Source organism: Dreissena polymorpha, chromosome 14 (assembly GCF_020536995.1).
Source record: "Dreissena polymorpha isolate Duluth1 chromosome 14, UMN_Dpol_1.0, whole genome shotgun sequence".
Lineage (NCBI taxonomy): Eukaryota > Metazoa > Mollusca > Bivalvia > Myida > Dreissenidae > Dreissena > Dreissena polymorpha.
In genome coordinates this window covers 39,100,343-39,118,547 of record NC_068368.1, presented here as the reverse complement: position 1 = coordinate 39,118,547, position 18,205 = coordinate 39,100,343, and the positions used below count along the sequence as shown (strand labels likewise).

Sequence of the window (18,205 nt, the reverse complement as noted above, 5' to 3'; positions counted from 1 at the left end):
GACTTACCGTATTAATAAAAACATTTCATCTTTGCTCATTTCTACGTATAATAACATGACCCTAGCTTTAGAGATTATCCCGGTGAACAAACGAAAGCGTAAACAGTTATGTTCCAAATAAATAAATATACGCCCAGTGCGTTGAGTTATACACATATTGTAACGTCAGAATATTCATATAACCATGTTACCATTCTATATATTATTATAATGCTCCTTTTCTAATTCTGTTCTAGAGTGCATCAGAGCCTCCGATTGCTATGGTAACCTCGCTCTTGCTCTAAGGTGTCCTGACGAGCAACGACATTGCTACGACAACAAATGCATCTGCGACCGATTTATTGGCGTTGGAAAATAAATCGATTCGTTTGCCTTACAACACAAACGCTAACATATTGAAATAAACATTTAAAATCTAAATTTCTTCAATATTTAACGAAACACTAACGTATGTTAAATGCATTTCATTGCAAAACAAACACGAAATCGATAGGGCTATGCTTTGATTGATAAAATGTTATCATTGAGGTACCAGTTTCTGTGACCCTAATGGTTGTTGCAACTTTAATTTAACATTGGCTATTTTTATTTTTATTGCGTCCAATGCTGCTTAAACTGTTAGTGTTTTCTGAAAAAACGTATAGTTCGGTAAATATTTTGTTTTCATTCATCTGTGATACTTTCGTTTATTTTTAATAAATTGCGAACGAGACCAGTTCATCAAAACTGTGAAATAAACGATATGCATATACAAACAACGTATTGTTTTCTTTAAAACTGTGCATACCCGATTAAAAAAAATATTACTTCAGGAAAGATGATTCAGGGGTAGAAGACTACACAAAATACTGTAAACTACCCATTTATGGTGGTATTAAATGTCATTTGTACAAAATCATCTTATTTTATACTGGTTTAATTTTGTAAATACAAATGAAATCCAGCAAGTAAGCTATTTAACAAGCAATTTATGTGACACGTCCGTACTGTGTGTGCACACATGATTCAATAATATTTAATAATTTAACTGAAAACGGCTTAATCGAATTACCGCAGATCGAGGTACACATTGTGCCCAAAACCATGATTGCATTTTTAGTGTTCCTCCTATTTTAATAGAACAAGCGCGTGTTTAATAAACTAGTGACTAAAGTTGCCAGCATTAATAATATTTTGGGTGGCTGATCAAAACTGTTTACAGAAAATTACATAAAACATACACAGTCCTTAATTATCATCAATATATAAGAGCACAATTGCAGAGAAAGCACAAACATTGAAAAAAACAACAACACTAACACGCACATAAATGAACTTAAAAGCGTTTGAATAAACTATCTATTGCTTTCAATATGATATCTTAAATATAATTTAAATGTAAACGCGTTCCCAATGAAGTGGAATAGGCTGTGGGATTTTCGTGTACATTGCAACATTTTGCTTATTTCTGTTGCACTTAAGAGTTGCTTGTAACCTTAAACGTTTGCAAAACAAGCGCCATGTTTAAAATGATATTTTTTTTAGAGCTTTAATGTTTTCTCGTTGCGAGAAGATTACTGAGCATGGTTATCGGTGGTGATCATGTCAGTTTGAAACAGAAATAAGTTCCATTATGTTCGTAGCTAAAGGTTTGTTGTATCTTTCAAGTCAGTTCATGTAAAACTTTGGCTACATGCTACACTATTTGATATATGTAGGCTACGTAAAACCATTCATTTAATAACACAGTCTAAGAGCACGTTGATTAACAAGTATAAGGGATGCTGGATTGAGGAATTAGGGCTGAGTCAGAACTAAGTTCGTGTATTTACACAAATTCTGCCAATTAAGGGAACTTGAATTCTGATGTCGCACATTTTACCCGTGAATTACCAAGGTTAAGAAGTTTGTAATTATTATACTGCAGCACGGTTGACTCGCGGTACTTGAGGAATATTCACTTGTGTCCAGAAACGATCTTCATATATCCGGTAAATGATTTAAAGGAAGATCTTATTTAACTTAACTTTATTGGACAACTGCCTTTTTATGGCGAAAATCCTTCTATATTAACTGCCGTAGAAACAAATCCAACACCACTGTCCGCCCTTGTTGGTTATTTTTTCTCCCGGTAGATTCGCGGTAAATTATTAAATAGGTTAAACAGCACCAATTTTAAATTAAACATGAATTATCAAAGCTCTTACATACTCTTCAAAGTAACAATCAATGAAGTAAATAACAGTTTAAATATATGGAATTTTAGTCCAAATTTTTGACGCTCTTAAATATTAAGCTACTTTTTATATGGGTAATATTTGGAGCGTACAAAGGGTGAAAGACCAGTTATGTGGTGGGAATTTTTTGTTCTTTGTCTATATTGTTGCGCAAGGATTTTGTGCGCAACATTCAAGCCCCGATATAAGACACTTAATAACAACGGATTGCAATAATATTTACATACCTGTGTAGATAATTCATTTCTCGATAATGTTCTGTAATAATTATGTAATGACACTTTGAATTTTGCACGCCTGAGCAATTTAAATCCAACCACTATTCAATTTTTCAATATCTCTCGATTCGCTCGCTGTGTAGATATAAATCGATAACACGACCTCGATGTAAAGCATCTGGTTTAAAGTGGAAGAATAAACAGCGTAAAATACAGTTTGCGTTCGTCTGTTGTGGTGCAGCGCGTTACATAGTAAACCGATGTTATACTTTTCTGGATTAATTTAGCATTGTTTTTTTCCTAAATTGACAATTAAAAAGTTCTGAAATAAATTACATCTTTTATTTTTATATTGTACATAAATAATATTGATACAGATCGTACAGTATACCGTCCTTTGTAACGTAGAATGTAAGTACATAAAACATCACAGACAGAGGTGCGAAAAAGACATGCATAAACACTTCCTGAAACTTAGAACAGTGAATAGAAACTGCACCATATCTGTTTTGAACATATGCTTATTAAATCGACAAAGTTTAGCATACTAGATCTAGTTACGTAAAAGTCGGTGTTAAAAGCTCATGTTAAATAAAATTACGCGTACACGTTACACCGTAATGCCTTCTTCTGATTGGTTCATATTTAAATCAGTTTCATGACATGGCTACAGGTCAGTGATTGTTTTGCGATTTAAGCATAAGTTTAACTGAAGAATTTATGCCTTTCTAACTTCGAATCGACGATATTTGATGTAAAAATGAACTTCTGAATTAAAACTGAATGAGTTGGTAATGTTATTTTGCAATTTTACGCAAATTGATGAAAATTTAAACTTTCTGGTTTCCACCACAAAAAAGGTCCTTCAACGATGAGACGTTCCAAAGAATTTAGCCCATATAAAAAGTATCTCTAAATTCTTTGCGCGTCTTATAAATGAGACTAATGGAATTTAAGACATCAAATAAAATAAATAGAAGTAAGAACAGTTATTTTCAGGCCATGTCGTATTTTTTCGTTACGACAATTAAAAGAACTATAAACATTCAAATATTGTTAAAGTCTGAGTTTTACGACATTTAATTGCCAAAAATCGATTCCAACATGTAGCGAGAAATGTTTTCTGTCAGATTTGACAAGTATATCACGCAGGTTTGTTTATAAACAAAATCCAGAGGGCGCTAATGAAATACCACAACTCAACCCGACCCGCGAGTTAACCGAGTTTGAGTATACTACATATTACTATTTTTAGTCCAAGGAATTAAACGTAATCAACTGATTATATCAACCTCATATTTATAGGAGTATGTGATTATCAGATATCATTAGGGAATCCCATATACAAAAAGGTTCATGAAATAAAACAGAAATGACAATCATTTTTACGAACACATATATTTGACAAAAAAGCTATTACTAATGCTCGATGGGTCATTGTCAGCTCGGGTACTACTTGCATGTACCCCGGATACTCTTGAGTATACTTACATGTGCCCCAGGTATGGTAAATATACTAAAACGTACCCAGAAATGTTTTTGCTAAATCTGTCGTTGGCTTTAAAAATAATAAAAAAATTATGTTCATATTTTTGTTTATTTTCTGTTAAATGGCCTCTAAATTATCGACAATCACTCAAAAAGCATTTTGATGCAGTTTTTATTAAAAGAGAAAATTTGTTTAAGATGAACAATATCATTTGATAGCAATCGGTAGGGCATTTTACAACATCGGATGGGCTGGAATACAACTCCGGTACATTCTAATATCTAGCGTTTAAGTATGTTTACCGTACACGGGATACATGTAAGTACACTTAAGAGTACCTGGGGTACATGTAAGAAGTACATGAGCAGACAATAACCAATAGAGCATTACTAACTTAATTATCACACATGTATCAAATTTTATTGCATGTCCCTATTGTCTCAGATGGGTATGTGTAAAAAACACAAGAACTAGTACCACACCTTCTTTTACCATGGAAAAGTCATACATTTGTAACTGTGATAGAATCCAAATCCAGTGCATTCTTTTAAAGATATACCTGTGCCAGTCAAGCATTTAATAATAAGAGGTTATTTCACGGGATACAGATCCCATATGAAAAGGATGCAGTGTTTTTTTCTCAATTTTGAGAATGTGGCTGGATCCCTTTGGATTTTATGGTATCTGGTGTTTATTTTGAATTTTCAGGTGCTGAAACTTATTTATGTTAAGTGAAAATCTATGGATCCATCTAAGGTGGAGATAATTGATTTCTATCGTCCAGATGGCAGCAGAAAGAACTTGTTCATCACAAATATCCCTGGATGTCTAACCGAGGATGAAATTGTTGTAATAATTCATTTTGTTTTATTTTTGTTTATTGAACTGTGTATCAAATGGCCCTGCATCACTAGCCAGGTGATAAATGTGTATGGTCGGTTTATAAATTACTGGTAAACTTTTAAACACAAATACAATGTACCTAGTTTTGTACTTTTCCATCTTTTGTGTGTTGAGAACAAAGTAGTTTTATAAGACGATGTTGTCATCTTTTAAAATCACATTTCAGAGGCCAAGGGCTTGTGGAATCCTGCAAATTAATCATTTAATGTGAATATAGTATTAATTAATTGCACAGAAAACTGAAAGTGCTGTACAGAAAAACTACCGTTTCATCCTTACCTTAGGTCTCGCAAGTGTAGTGGGCGTTGAGAAGAGGTCAAGTGAAAGTCTGAGCCACAGTGATATTTTTTCCTAAGTGAAACTGAAATATTGCTAAAACTTCCCAATATAACTTACTAACATGTTGGAACAAATCCCTGCCTCAATCTGCATTTCAGTACCAGCTGTATGGAATCTTTGAGCCCTTTGGATTGCTGTATGGCGTCCAGGTGTTCCCTTGCTCACGGAGATTTCCACAGGCTACAGAGTCTGAGAATGGAGGAGCCATGTCTGGTTCTAAGGGTTTGTTCAGGGTTTTAGAATATTGAGATGGAGGCTTACTGGCTACAAAACTTGTAACAGGATATGGAATTATAATAGAAATTGATGTTCCATTCATTACTTGTAATTCTTTATCATATCTGCTGGTCAAGTTTTGAATATCAGCTATGTTCTCCACTAACACAGTTGTACACAATGCTGAATATAGTCTACTATCATTGAGGCAGGGCTTTCCTTAGACCTCAAATCTCAAGAGTCAAGGACTCTTGGGACCATATTTTCAAGAGTCAAAATCAAACTTCTGAGAGTCCTAATAATAACGCAGGAGAGTCAATGATTTTTTGCAATTTAAGCAAATTACTGAGATATAATATATAAAAAGCAACAAATAAAAAGATACATGTATGTTAACATTTATTTCTTACATTTTACTGTCACTACAACACTATGCATTTAAACACAATATTTTAATGATTAATAAATACAAAACATGTATTTTAATACAACATTAACTTCATGTATACAGCAGAGTAATATGTCATATGTTCTTCTTCGCACGTTTGGGGGTGTTAGGAGCACTGTCATTTAGATCTAAAGTACGCTTTGTCGTTGGCGTCTTACACGCACTTTCAGAGTTACTACCGATTCTGAATTCGAAAAGGTTTCTCTGCGACATTTTCTGAATGCACAAGCACAATTACACTTTGCACAATTACACTTTATCCAACTTAACTTTGTTTGACCGTTTCGCGTGGCTTTTAAATTAAGAATGAAATACAAAATGTGAAGAAAAAAAACATTTCCGCTGGCTATCACAAAAAAACAACAACATACGGGTGGTACCTAAACACAATAGCCTATATAAATCGGTAAACTATAAAAGGAAATTATTTCTACTCGCCGATAAAGGTGCCTCCGTATTTAATCCCATGATCAAAAATTCCGACGCCCTTTAATTATTTAATGTGCCATCTTCACGGAAGACGTGCGACAAACACGCCGTTTTCTATGCCTTCTCAAACGGTCAATTATTACGCCTACATGTATTTTGTAATCAATTAGCTCATGCGAAAATTGTCACTTTGCCACAAGGCCAGTTGTATCGGTTCTATAGTTATTTTTAGCAACTTTGATGCAAAGCGTGTAATTTGACGTTGTAAACAGTACATATGCCAGCATAACTTTCGCGCGTCTTTGAACTGAGCAATCATGAAGTGAAACAGTGATGGGTGCATTCAGCTTTGGAAATACATTCTGCCATACTCTGGAAATATCTCAAAATATGCTTTACGGTGTTATGTGGATTTGGATGTTATTATTTTATATTGAATATTATTAAAACTGACGCGGATGAGTCCATTCTGTTTTGGTGGGTTTATAGTTCTTCTTAAATGCTCTGAGCTTTTATGAGTACATACGTACAGCTCAGATGGTCAATAGCTGGGAGTTGGATTATTGCAACTAGGTGGGTTTAATACACGTCTTTTCCGCAAACAGCTGATAACAAACGCTATGATAAATAATGGAAAGTTAACACACGCGTCATCGAACCAGCAGTGTTTTAATTGGTCAATACTAGATTTCTTAATTAACCAAACTCCGCCTACTGGGTGGACTTGTGCTTCGATGATTGGAAACGGGCGTTAACGATTAGCGTGTACTAAATGAGATACACCGCCCCGAGCCAATTATCGCTTAATCTTAACAACTTTTGATCTCGTTGACGCAAGTCGGTATATTCCCCCGGGTCAAATGTGACGCATGACGTAATTTTCTCAAGAGTCAAAAAGGGGTCTTCTGTAATTTTCAAGCGTCAAAACCCGGGAGCTCGGGTCAAAGGAAAGCCCTGATTGAGGTATATGTGCGACATCAATGATCATATGAAAATGGGTCTTATGCAACCTGCTGCCAGCGTAATTCCAGGCAAGCCTTAGCATCATCACAGTTTGGTCTGGAGTTACCATGTATACTAATAATGTATTTATAAAAGAGTACAAAACTTTGTATAACTATGGTGGGCGGCGTAGCTCCTGACCAGACTGCGGGATTGCGCAGGCTGGTCTGGGGCTACACTGGGTTCAAATGGCATAAGAGCCATTTTAGCATGATGGGGCTTATGAAGTTATAAAGTGAGCCAAACTCAGGCCCATCCGTTTGTTTTTATGTTGTTTACAGCTTTAGAAGGTTGGGTTTTCATCCTTTGATTAACCACTCCACTGTTGTAAGCTCTGTATCTATTGTACTCCACCTACAGGTCCTCAATCATTTACTAATGGTATGATAACCATGCTTATATCAAAAGCTCATCTGTTCTTTTGTTTAGAACAAGAGCCTGGATATTATGCATTTGTGACGTTCTACTCCACCATGCATGCATCCAGAGTGAAGGAGTCAATGAATAGCGTTATCATGCTGGCTGGCTCTGAGTGCAAGGTAGGGTAGTGTTATCATGCTGGCTGGCTCCGAGTGCAAGGTAGGGTAGTGTTATCATCCTGGCTGGCTCTGAGTGCAAGGTAGGGTAGTGTTATCATGCTAGCTGGCTCCGAGTGCAAGGTAGGGTAGTGTTATCATGCTGGCTGGCTCCGAGTGCAAGTAAGGGTAGTGTTATCATGCTGACTGGCTCCGAGTGCAAGGTAGGGTTAAGGTCTTTCGAGTATTTGTGTCTTGTTCTGTGAAAGCTGGGCATAACGCATGTGCGTAAAGTGTCGTCCCAGATAAGCCTGTGCAGTTCGCACAGGCTAATCAGGGACGACACTTTCCGCTTTAATGGTATTTTTCGTTTAAACGAAGTCCCTTTTTACCGAAAATCTATTTTAAGCGGAAAGCGTCGTCCCTGATTAGCCTGTGCAAACTGCACAGGCTAATCTGGGACAACACTTTACGCACATGCTTTCTGCCCAGTTTTCTCAGAACACAACACATTTTCTCCTCTATTAGGTAATAAGAGAGGTTCAGTATCAATTTGAAGTGAATCAGTGTAGAAATGAAGAAATTATAGTAAAAGGCAATTTTGGGTGGGCGTGGCCTATGTGGTTGGGGTGTCCCAGGGTTGGTAATGGGGCCATGCATAGTTGAAATTGACCGTATTGTAATAAGAGAGGTTCAGTATCAATTTGAAGTAAATCAGTGCAGAAATGAAGAAGTTAATGTAAAATAACATAAAAAAATGAGTGAAAAACTCTGACCCGGCCCGCCCCAACTCCCATAACTTTTGACCCAGGGATCCGATCAAAATTCCGTCACTGTCACCGTCGCACATATGCTCATAGCTACCATGTATGTAAGTTTCAAGGTTCTAGTGCTAATAGTGTAGGATAAGCAGTTGGCCAGGACGGAAGGACAGATGCACATCACCACAATATCCCCACTTTTTCTCTGAAAAACATGGGAATAATTAAAAATATAATAATAATTATAAAAATGATAACCATAATTATAAGAATAATGAGAAAAATAAAAACTAACAATAATATCCTCTCTTCTGAAATGATGAAAACTCTTCAGAAAGCCACAAAGCTATGCAAATTATCTATACAGATAAAATTTGATGCTCTTATTTTTAATTATGCTATCATATATAATAATATTTCAATGACTACATAATGATATATGCACAATTTATTATTAATCTTCTTCTACTTCTTAAAATGCAGGCCAAAAAAAGTTGATATAAGAATCATGTTTTGCTGTATGAATGGTATTTATTTATAAACGGTTTATTCATAATTGGTTTATAAATGGTGCACAATATATCTGGGATTGCAAAATTGCATGCTGCAGAGTAAGGTTGCAATTGATAGACGCAGAAGTTATCTGTCATCGTTATTCCTGTACGTGGTTTTATGTATGCAGTTAGGGCCAAGTTGATTACAGATCTTAAAACCTGTTCATCCTTTACTCCTTAGATACGTATTTTGACCGATTGTAAACCTTTAGAAAAGTACATTCAGTTAAATACCTTTCTTACTAGATTCAAGTTTCAAATGCTTCATTTACAACCCTTAGTTACTGATGAGCAGCAAACAGCATAAAACCTGAACAGACTGCAAGTTTCTCTCAGGCTGTTCTGGTTTTATGCTGTTTGCAAAAGCCATTCTCACTTTGCTTTTTATGGGGATCAAAGTTGAAGGAGCATATCAAGTTAATCACCAGGCCTGCTAGGTTAGTTGTTTGAGCACTTGACTACAAATTTGAGGATTATAGATTTATTCACAGACCAGACCATTGGTTATGAAATCCTTTCTACACCCATCCTCCGCTACCTCTGATTCAAGAAGGACAATTGTCACTTACTACATGTTATTGAATGACTGTAAAACTGTTGAAGATAGCAAATAATCAATTTTAATTATTGGTCACAAACAATAATTGAGGTTTTATGCTGTTTGATGGTCATCAGTATCTAAGAGTTGAAAAGGAAGGCATTTAAATTCAAATCTAGTAAGAAAGGTCTTAAGTTCTATTTGATATTTATACATGCTATATGGGATTTCAGATTGCCTATGCCAAGAGTAGGAAGCAGTTACAGGAGAGACACCCCTTGTATGTCTCCAAGTGTTACGATCTCATCAACTACTTCCTGGGATTTAACAGCTGGTCCACTACCATCAAAACAGTTAAGTAGAAACAGTGTTTCTGAAATGAACGATTATTCAATTTTTTTGTAAGTGCAATAAGTACCTGGTTTGAGAAAACCACACAATTTACAAAAGTGTCTTCAATCTTTTTAAGTCTCTAAAGGTAGTCATATAATATTATTGTAGGCGTGCCATACTTCCATGGGTGGGAGTTTGATAGTTGGAAGTGCTTAAATATGAAATGATTCTCCTCTTTATCATAGATGTATAAAGTGTCAAATAGTGTCTAATAATGAAATAAGAATGTATTCCCCATGGTTTAAACATCACAGAAAAATTATAAAATAATGTTTTTAGAAAAAAAAATGTATTTTTAGAAAAATAATGTTTGATGTATTTAGAAAATTTATGACAGAATGTATTTAGAAACGTTTTGGAATTATGTATTTTTAGAAAAAAATTATGTTATGGTGTATTTAGAAAAAATAGGAAATTATATATTTAGAAAAATTCTGTATTTAGAAAAATATAAAGTCATTGAAATGGTGTATTTGAAAAATTTACGAAACAATGTATTTAGTAAAAAATAAATAAACTATGTATTAAGACAAATAATGAAAAACTGTATTTGAGCAGCGCTCTGAGAAAACTGGGCTTAATGCATGTGCGTAAAGTGTCATCCCATATTAGCCTGTGCAGTCCGCGCAGGCTAATTGGGGACGACACTTTGCGCTTTTATGGTATGTTTAGTTTCAAGGAAATCCCTTCTTACCGAAAATCAATTTAGACTGCACAGGCTAATCTGGGATGACATTTCATGCACATGCATTAAGCCCCGTTTTCTCAGAACAAGGCTTATTATATGCTAGATGTTTGAGGATACCGACAGTGTCCAGGCAACACCTAACACTACATATGTGAAGTATGTGTGCCTGGTAGAATTGAGGGTGCTGGATATTATTATTGAGGGGGTTGGTGTTAGCCAGGAAGCGCTGGCCAAATCTTCAGGTAAACATCACGTCTTTTTTGTTATTTCTTGCTCTGCGGTGTATATGATCTTTAATTTGTAAACAGTAAAAAAAGTAATGCATAATTTATAAATAAGTTTCCATAACATAATCTTTTCTCCTAATTCAAACATCTCGAAGCATATACTGGTAAAATACCAATTTTAAAGGCGCAAATAGAGACTTATAGAAACTAAATAGAGTCGGGTTTCCATTTAAACATCAACAAAAGATCCACACAGTGTGCACTTAAAGTAATAATGGTTACCTTTATATAATATTGAAACTGTAAATTATTAAGGCATTGAAATCAAATCTTTAAACAAAAAATATCATAATATAAGTGTTGTCCCTGTGCAGACTGCACAAGTTAATCTGGGACAAGGCTTTACGCACATACATTAAGCCCGTTTTCTGAGAACAAGGCACTAATAATCAAATTTTCTTCCATGTTCAACTCGGAATGTACTCAACGTCAACTTTAGTGATCAATCGGGAGTCTAGCTACATTTGAGCCGCGTTCTGAGAAAACTGGTCTTAATGCATGTGCGTAAAGTTTCGTCCCAGATTAGCCTGTGCAGTCTGCACAGTCTTATCAGGGACGACACTTTCCGCCTAAATTGGATTTTTGCTAAGAAGAGAATTCATTCAAACAAAAAATGTCATAAAAGCGGAAAGTGTCGTCCCTGACTAGCCTGTGCGGACTGCACAGGCTTATCTGGGACAACACTTTACGCACATGCGTTAAGCCCAGTTTTCTCAGAACACGACTCATTTGCTCTTAACTTTTAGCTCATTACCTCTTCAGGATAAAAAACTGCATTAATTTCTCAATTATTTAGGACACCTATTTCAGTTCATTGTAAATCTCTCGCTTTTCAAATAATGTCTGCTCTAACTACAGACCCCATGTTGAAGATTCAGGCAGTTGGCAAGTGCAAGAAGCTCTGCTACATGCGAGCAATAGAGAACGCCTTCTCTCGCGTGTTACTGGTTGTCCTGGGAAACGGGAAAGTGCACGTGGAAATCGACACTACCAAGCCTGAGCTGCGGACTGATGTGGTCTCCGATGAACAGCTTGTAAAAGTTGGTTTAGTTCATTTCCCATGAAAGGGGTGGGTGGGGGATTACAGTAATGCCCTTTGTCTGTCCATCTGTCAATCTTAGCACTTTCCAGTCAGCTCAATATTTCCTTTACCCTTTGATGGATTCTATGAATCTTGTCTGCAATGTTAAGGACATTTAAAAGATGTGCAGAAGGCATGTGTCAATTATGCTGACTATAGTTTTTTAAGGTAAAAGATTTTAGCCTCAATTTTTAGGTCAATCCATTTTTATCCCGCCATAGGCGGAGGGATATTGTTTTGTCGGGGTCTGTCCTTCTGCCTTTCCGTCCGTCCATCCGGCACTTTTGTGTCCAGAGCCATATCTTGGAAGTGCTTTGGCGGATTTCATTGAAACTTGGTATGAGTATATATATATATATATATGGATAAGAGGATAATGCACGCCAAAAAGCATTGTACACCAGCTGTTAAAAACGGAGTTATGGCCCTTTGTATCTTAAAAAATGCTTTTTTAGTGTCAAATATAACACTTTTGTGTCCAGAAGCATATTTGCGGAGGACATCAATTCAACGAATTTGCTTGTTCATATAACATTTACACGATTTTCTTTAATTTTGCCACAAATGTTTAGGGCATTAAGTTGATATGCAGAAGGCATGAATCAGGCATTCCAACTTAAGGTCAAGGTTGTATTTGAAGGTCTTCCCTTCAAAGGTTTTTTTTTTAAACTAGGCTGAATGTTCTGTTCATTGATTTAAAAGTTCAAGTTTAACCATAAGTCAGTCAAAGGTCATACTAAAAGATCACAAGTTAGGGCCCTTTTTTCGTGTCTGCTCTATATCTCCTTTACCCATCAAAAGGATTTTCATGGAACTTAGCTTAAATGTAATTGATACACTGTACTGAAGGCATGTCTTAATTATGCCAACTCAAGATCAAGGTCATACTTCAAGGTCAAAACCCTTGTCCTTTTCAATATCTCCTATAACTTTTGAAGGAGTTTAATAAATCACTGTTAAGGTGAGTAGAAGTGTGCAGAAGTCATAAGAAAATCACACTTGTTCAAAGTCAAAGTAACCACTTCAATTCAAGATGAAAAGAATCTCTGCATGGGATATATCTGTCTTTAGTACTGCCTTGCAAAGTATCAAAGCTATTTATAAGTCCTGCACCTGTTTCACTTGAGGGTACTATTTGTTAACACCAAGTCAGTATGTCTGTCCTTTCTGACTAAACTTTGATTTATTTTCAGATGAATTTAACTATGATTAACTCATTGTCATGTTCACACAAAATTTTATTTAGTTTTCAGTCAAACATGAGTTTGAGGACGACTATGTGCATATGTATCGCGTTCTGAGATAACTGGACATATTGCATGTGCGTAAAGTGTTGTCCCTGATTAGCCTGTGTAATCCGCACAGGCTAATCAGGGACAACACTTTCCACTTTTATGACATTTTTAGTTTAAAGGAAGTGTCTTCTTAGCAAAAATCCAATTTAGGCGGAAAGTGTCGTCCCTGATCAGCCTGTGTGGATTTCACAGGCTTATCTGGGAAGACACTTTACGCACATGCATTATGCCCAGTTTTCCCAGAAAGCGATACATATTCTTATAGATGAGGTTTGATATTGTTGAGCTGACCAACTATCTCAGTACTGAGCTGAGATAATATTTAAATGTCACTTTCTGAGTTGAGCAAAATATTGGAGTGTCGCTCTGTGAAAAGGGGCTTTAATACATGTACGTAAAGTGTTGTCTCATATTAGCCTGTGCAGTCCACACAAGAAAATCAAGGTTGACATTTTTTGCCTCAACTGGATTTTTGCCAAAAAAATACTTTAAATAAAAGCTACAATCAAAGCGTTAGTGTCATCCCTGATAAGCCTGTGCAGACTGCACAGGCCAGTGTTGGACGACACTTTATGCATATGGATTAAACCCTGTTTCTCTGAGCGTAACTCATTAAGAATGTTATTAATACTGGACCATGGTTTTCCAGGTGAACGAGCTGTCAGATCAACCTGAATCTGAACAAGACTTGCAAGAGACACACAACCCTCATATGGCAGATGGGAGCATGTTGTCAGCAAGTGGGGTGGACAATCTGAACCTGCAGATTTTACAGGAACTGGAGGAGGACATGTGAACAATTGAGAAATCCATCACATGTGAACACACACAATCTCAAGGGTGTGATCATTCACCATCATGAAGACGTGAACATGTAATGATCTTATATCATAAAGTAAAACATATGTGAACAATTGAGAAATCCATCACATGTGAACACACACAATCTGAAGGGTTTGATCATTCACCATCATGAAGACATGTGAACATTTAATGATCTTATATCATGACGACATGTGAATATGTAATGATCTTATATCGTGAACACATGTGAACACTTAAGAAATCGGTCAAATGTGAACACACACAATCTGAAGGATGTGATCATTCACCATCATGAAGACATGTGAACAGTGAATGATCCAATCTCATGAACACATGTGGACAGTAAATGATCCAATATCATAAAGACATGTCAACAGTAAATGATCTAATATCATGAACACATGTGGACAGTAAATGATCCAATATCATGAACACATGTGGAAAGTAAATGATCATAAATCATGAAGACATGTGGACAGTCAATGATCCAATATCATGAAGATATGTGGAATGTAAATGATCCAATATCATGAACACATGTGAACAGTAAATGATCCAATGTCATGAACATATGTGGACAGTAAATGATCCAAAATTATGAAGACATGTGGACAGTAAATGATCCAATATCATTAAGACATGTGGAAGGTAAATGATCCAATATCATGAACACATGTGGACAGTTAATGATTCAATATCATGAACACATGTGGACAGTAAATGATTCAAAATCATGAAAACATGTGGACAGTAAATGACCCAATATCATGAAGAACCTAGAACATGTAATGATCTCATGTCATGAGGACATGTGGATATTAAATGATGTAATATTATGAGGACATGTGAACATTTAATGATTGATTATCATGACAACATGTAAACCTTTAATGATCAAATATCATGAAAACATTAGAACATTTAAGGATCAAATATCATAAAGACATGGGAACACTGAATGATTAAATATCATGGGGACATTTGATCACTTAATGATCTAAGTTTATGAGAACATCTGAACATAAAAATATCTAATATCATGAGTACATGTGAACAGTTAAGAATTGTGAAACAGGGACGTAAATCAGAGGGATATTGGAACATTAAATGATTTAAGACTATAAAGTCATGTGAACATTGAAGATCATGAACACATGTGAACATTGAAGATCATGAGGATATGTCAACATTGAAGATCATGAAGACATGTGAACATTGAAGATCATGAGGACCTGTGAACATTGAAGATCATGAAAACATCTGAACATTGAAGATCATGAGGACACGTGGACATTGAAGATCTTAAGGACATGTGAACATTAAAGATATTGAGGACAAGTGAGCATTGAAGATCATGCAGACATGTGAACATTACATTTTTATGAGGACATATGAAGATTAAGATAATGAGAACATGTAAACATTAAAAAAACTTATAATCTAACGTACACTGGCATAAACATCTGTAAGGAGTTTTGCCCCAAGTACTACATGTGAACACAATTATTACAGGCATCAAGGATTACATTTTGAATATGCTGTAGTAGATTTTAAATAACATTTAATTCAAGTTGTTGTTATGTATAGAATTAATTTAATTGTGTCTGCAATAAAGATGCTAATAAAAGCTTTTTCATGAAAACAACCCTATTTGTTTATAGTAGAATTGCTTGCTTAACAAAGGTTATCACGCCTCACCAAATCACCAAACCAGCATACTGAATAGATAGTCCAAGGACAAATGGTTCTCTAGATATTGTGAGGAAAGGAATGTCATAATAGACCTTACCTTTCACTAGATTACCTCAAAGTTAATAAGCCTCTTTCAACCCACCCCTAAATCCCTACCTCCACCAAGCTACATCATCCACAAGACACCTAGACAGTCCTTACTTCTGTCAGCAACAAGACTCGGGGAACCAACTGCCAGACCACCTTGTAACTGCTTCAGCCTTGAAGCTTTCAAGGAAGGGTTTGCATGTAGCCATAAGACTGCTTATTTTTGTTATTTAAGTAACAGTATTTCCTTTAATGTTTTTGTACATAGTTTCGTGTATGACAATTCCCCAGAGAGTTATCTTGTACGATATCATTAAGAAGAACTAAACACTACACCAATTTGCATGATCGTATGTCAAAGCTATCTCGAGATAATTTGCATAAACAATTCCTGTTACAAGCACATATAACCTTAAACCTGCTGATCTCGAAATCAATATTTTTATCCTGTTATGTAACCAGCTTACCAATTTAGATGATTACAGCTAAAAGTAATCTCTACATATCATGCAGACACCAAAGGTCTTCATTAAAGATTATTTTTTCTTTCCTTTTGTCCAGGTGACCTCCAATCAAAGTGCGCCTTCTGTTTGCCCCATGTTACCAATTGTATGATTGTAGGTTAAATCGTTCCCAAAATGAAAGTTCCACAACAAATTGATACTTACAAGCCCTTTTGACCCTAAAAATCAATAGTTCTCTTGCTTTCAAGTAAACAGTACTAATTTGCTTGACATTGGGAAACACATTTACTGTGACAAGCCTGAATGAGCTTGTCCTGTTGATGTAACAAGAGCACCGCATAACGGGTGCCACGCTTGGCTGCGGAAGCTTGTCAGAATTTTTTATTTTTTTTAGAGGTCACAGTGACCTTGACCTTTGAACTGGTGACCCAAAATGGGTGTGGCGTGTAGAACTCATCAAGGTGCATCTACATATGAAGTTTCAAAGTTGTAGGTGGAAGCACTTTGATTTTAGAGCGAATGTAGAGGTTTATGTAAAAGTTTTATATTAGAGGTCACAGTGATATTGACTTTTGACCTAGTGACCCAAAATTGGGTGTTGCGTGAAGAACTCATCAAGGTGCATCTACATATGAAGTTTCAAAGTTGTAGGTGGAAGCACTTTGATTTTAGAGCCTATGTTAAGTTTTATATTAGAGGTCACAGTGACCTTTACCTTTGACCTAGTGACCCAAAAATGGGTGTGGCGTGTAGAACTCATCAAGGTGCATGTACATATGACGTTTCAAAGTTGTAGGTGGAAGCACTTTGATTTTAGAGCCAATGTTAAGGTTTTAGCATGACGCCTAAAAATCCGTAGGTTACTGCCTTTGCTGTGAAGAAGCCATCATACCAATTTGCATGGTTTTAAGTCAAAGTGCACTAAATAAGTTGAAGGTGGAAGCACTTTGATTTTAGAGCCTATTTTAAAGTTTTATATTAGAGGTCACAGTGACCTTGACCTTTGGGTGTGGCGTGAAGAACCCATCAAGGTGCATCTACATATGAAGTTTCAACGTTGTAGGTGGAAGTACTTTGATTTTAGAGCTTATGTTAAAGTTTGATATTAGAGGTCACAGTGACCTTGACCTAGTGACCAAAAATGGGTGTGGCATGAAGAACTCGTCAAGGTGCATCTACATATGAAGTTTCAAAGTTATAGGTGGAAGCACTTAGATTTTAGAGCCTATGTTAAAGTTTTATATTAGAGGTCACAGTGACCTTGACCATTGACCTAGTGACCCATAAATGGGTGTGACGTAAAGAACTCATCAAGGTGCATCTACTTATGAAGTTTCAAAGTTGTAGGTGGAAGCACTTCGATTTTAGAGCCTATGTTAAAGTTTGATATTAGAGGTCACAGTGACCTTGACCTTTGACCTAGTGACCCAAAAATGGGTGTTGCGTGTAGAACTCATCAAGGTGCATCTACATATGAAGTTTCAAAGTTGTAGGTGGAAGCACTTTGATTTTAGAGCCAATGTTAAGGTTTTAGCACGACGCATACGGCGGGCGGCGGATGACAAGCTGGCTATGACAAAACCGGGTTTTCTCCGAAAACAGCTGAGCTAAAATCATTAGGTTACTGCCTTTGCTGTGAAGAAGCCATCATACCAATGTGCATGGTTTTAGGTCAAAGTGCACTAAATATCTGCAGAAACTATAGCTCTACACACTGACTGGTGCAAAGCAATAAACGGTAAAAACCCCACTTCTTCAAAGGGAG

General features: G+C 36.0%; 1 protein-coding gene across 9 annotated transcripts; it reads left to right on the top strand.

Annotated features, from left to right (window-relative positions):
• Window positions 1-1,472: 1,472 nt before the first annotated feature.
• LOC127858210 (RAD52 motif-containing protein 1-like) lies at window positions 1,473-15,835 on the top strand. Of its 9 annotated transcripts, XM_052395183.1 has the most exons (9): window positions 3,506-3,664; window positions 4,632-4,772; window positions 5,264-5,387; window positions 7,690-7,799; window positions 9,862-9,981; window positions 10,813-10,951; window positions 11,855-12,036; window positions 14,022-14,197; window positions 14,286-15,835. In XM_052395183.1, the coding sequence occupies exons 2-8, from the start codon at window positions 4,665-4,667 to the stop codon at window positions 14,166-14,168; spliced, it is 930 nt and encodes a 309-aa protein (XP_052251143.1). In that variant the 5' UTR covers window positions 3,506-3,664; window positions 4,632-4,664; the 3' UTR covers window positions 14,169-14,197; window positions 14,286-15,835. The 9 variants fall into 9 exon arrangements, with proteins under 9 accessions (XP_052251142.1, XP_052251149.1, XP_052251147.1 ...); XM_052395182.1 differs by lacking the exon at window positions 3,506-3,664 and adding an exon at window positions 1,473-1,628 and having other exon boundaries at window positions 14,022-15,835; XM_052395187.1 differs by lacking the exon at window positions 3,506-3,664 and adding an exon at window positions 1,951-1,970 and having other exon boundaries at window positions 14,022-15,835.
• The last annotated feature ends 2,370 nt before the right edge of the window (window positions 15,836-18,205 follow it).

Excerpts from the sequence above, each read along its gene's own strand:
- LOC127858210 (XM_052395182.1), top strand. The coding sequence starts at position 4,665 with ATGGATCCATCTAAGGTGGAGATAATTGATTTCTATCGTCCAGATGGC. Across the intron at positions 9,982-10,812 it reads GGTCCACTACCATCAAAACA|ATGTTTGAGGATACCGACAG; the intron begins GTTAAGTAGAAA and ends ATTATATGCTAG. Across the intron at positions 12,037-14,021 it reads CCGATGAACAGCTTGTAAAA|GTGAACGAGCTGTCAGATCA; the intron begins GTTGGTTTAGTT and ends ATGGTTTTCCAG.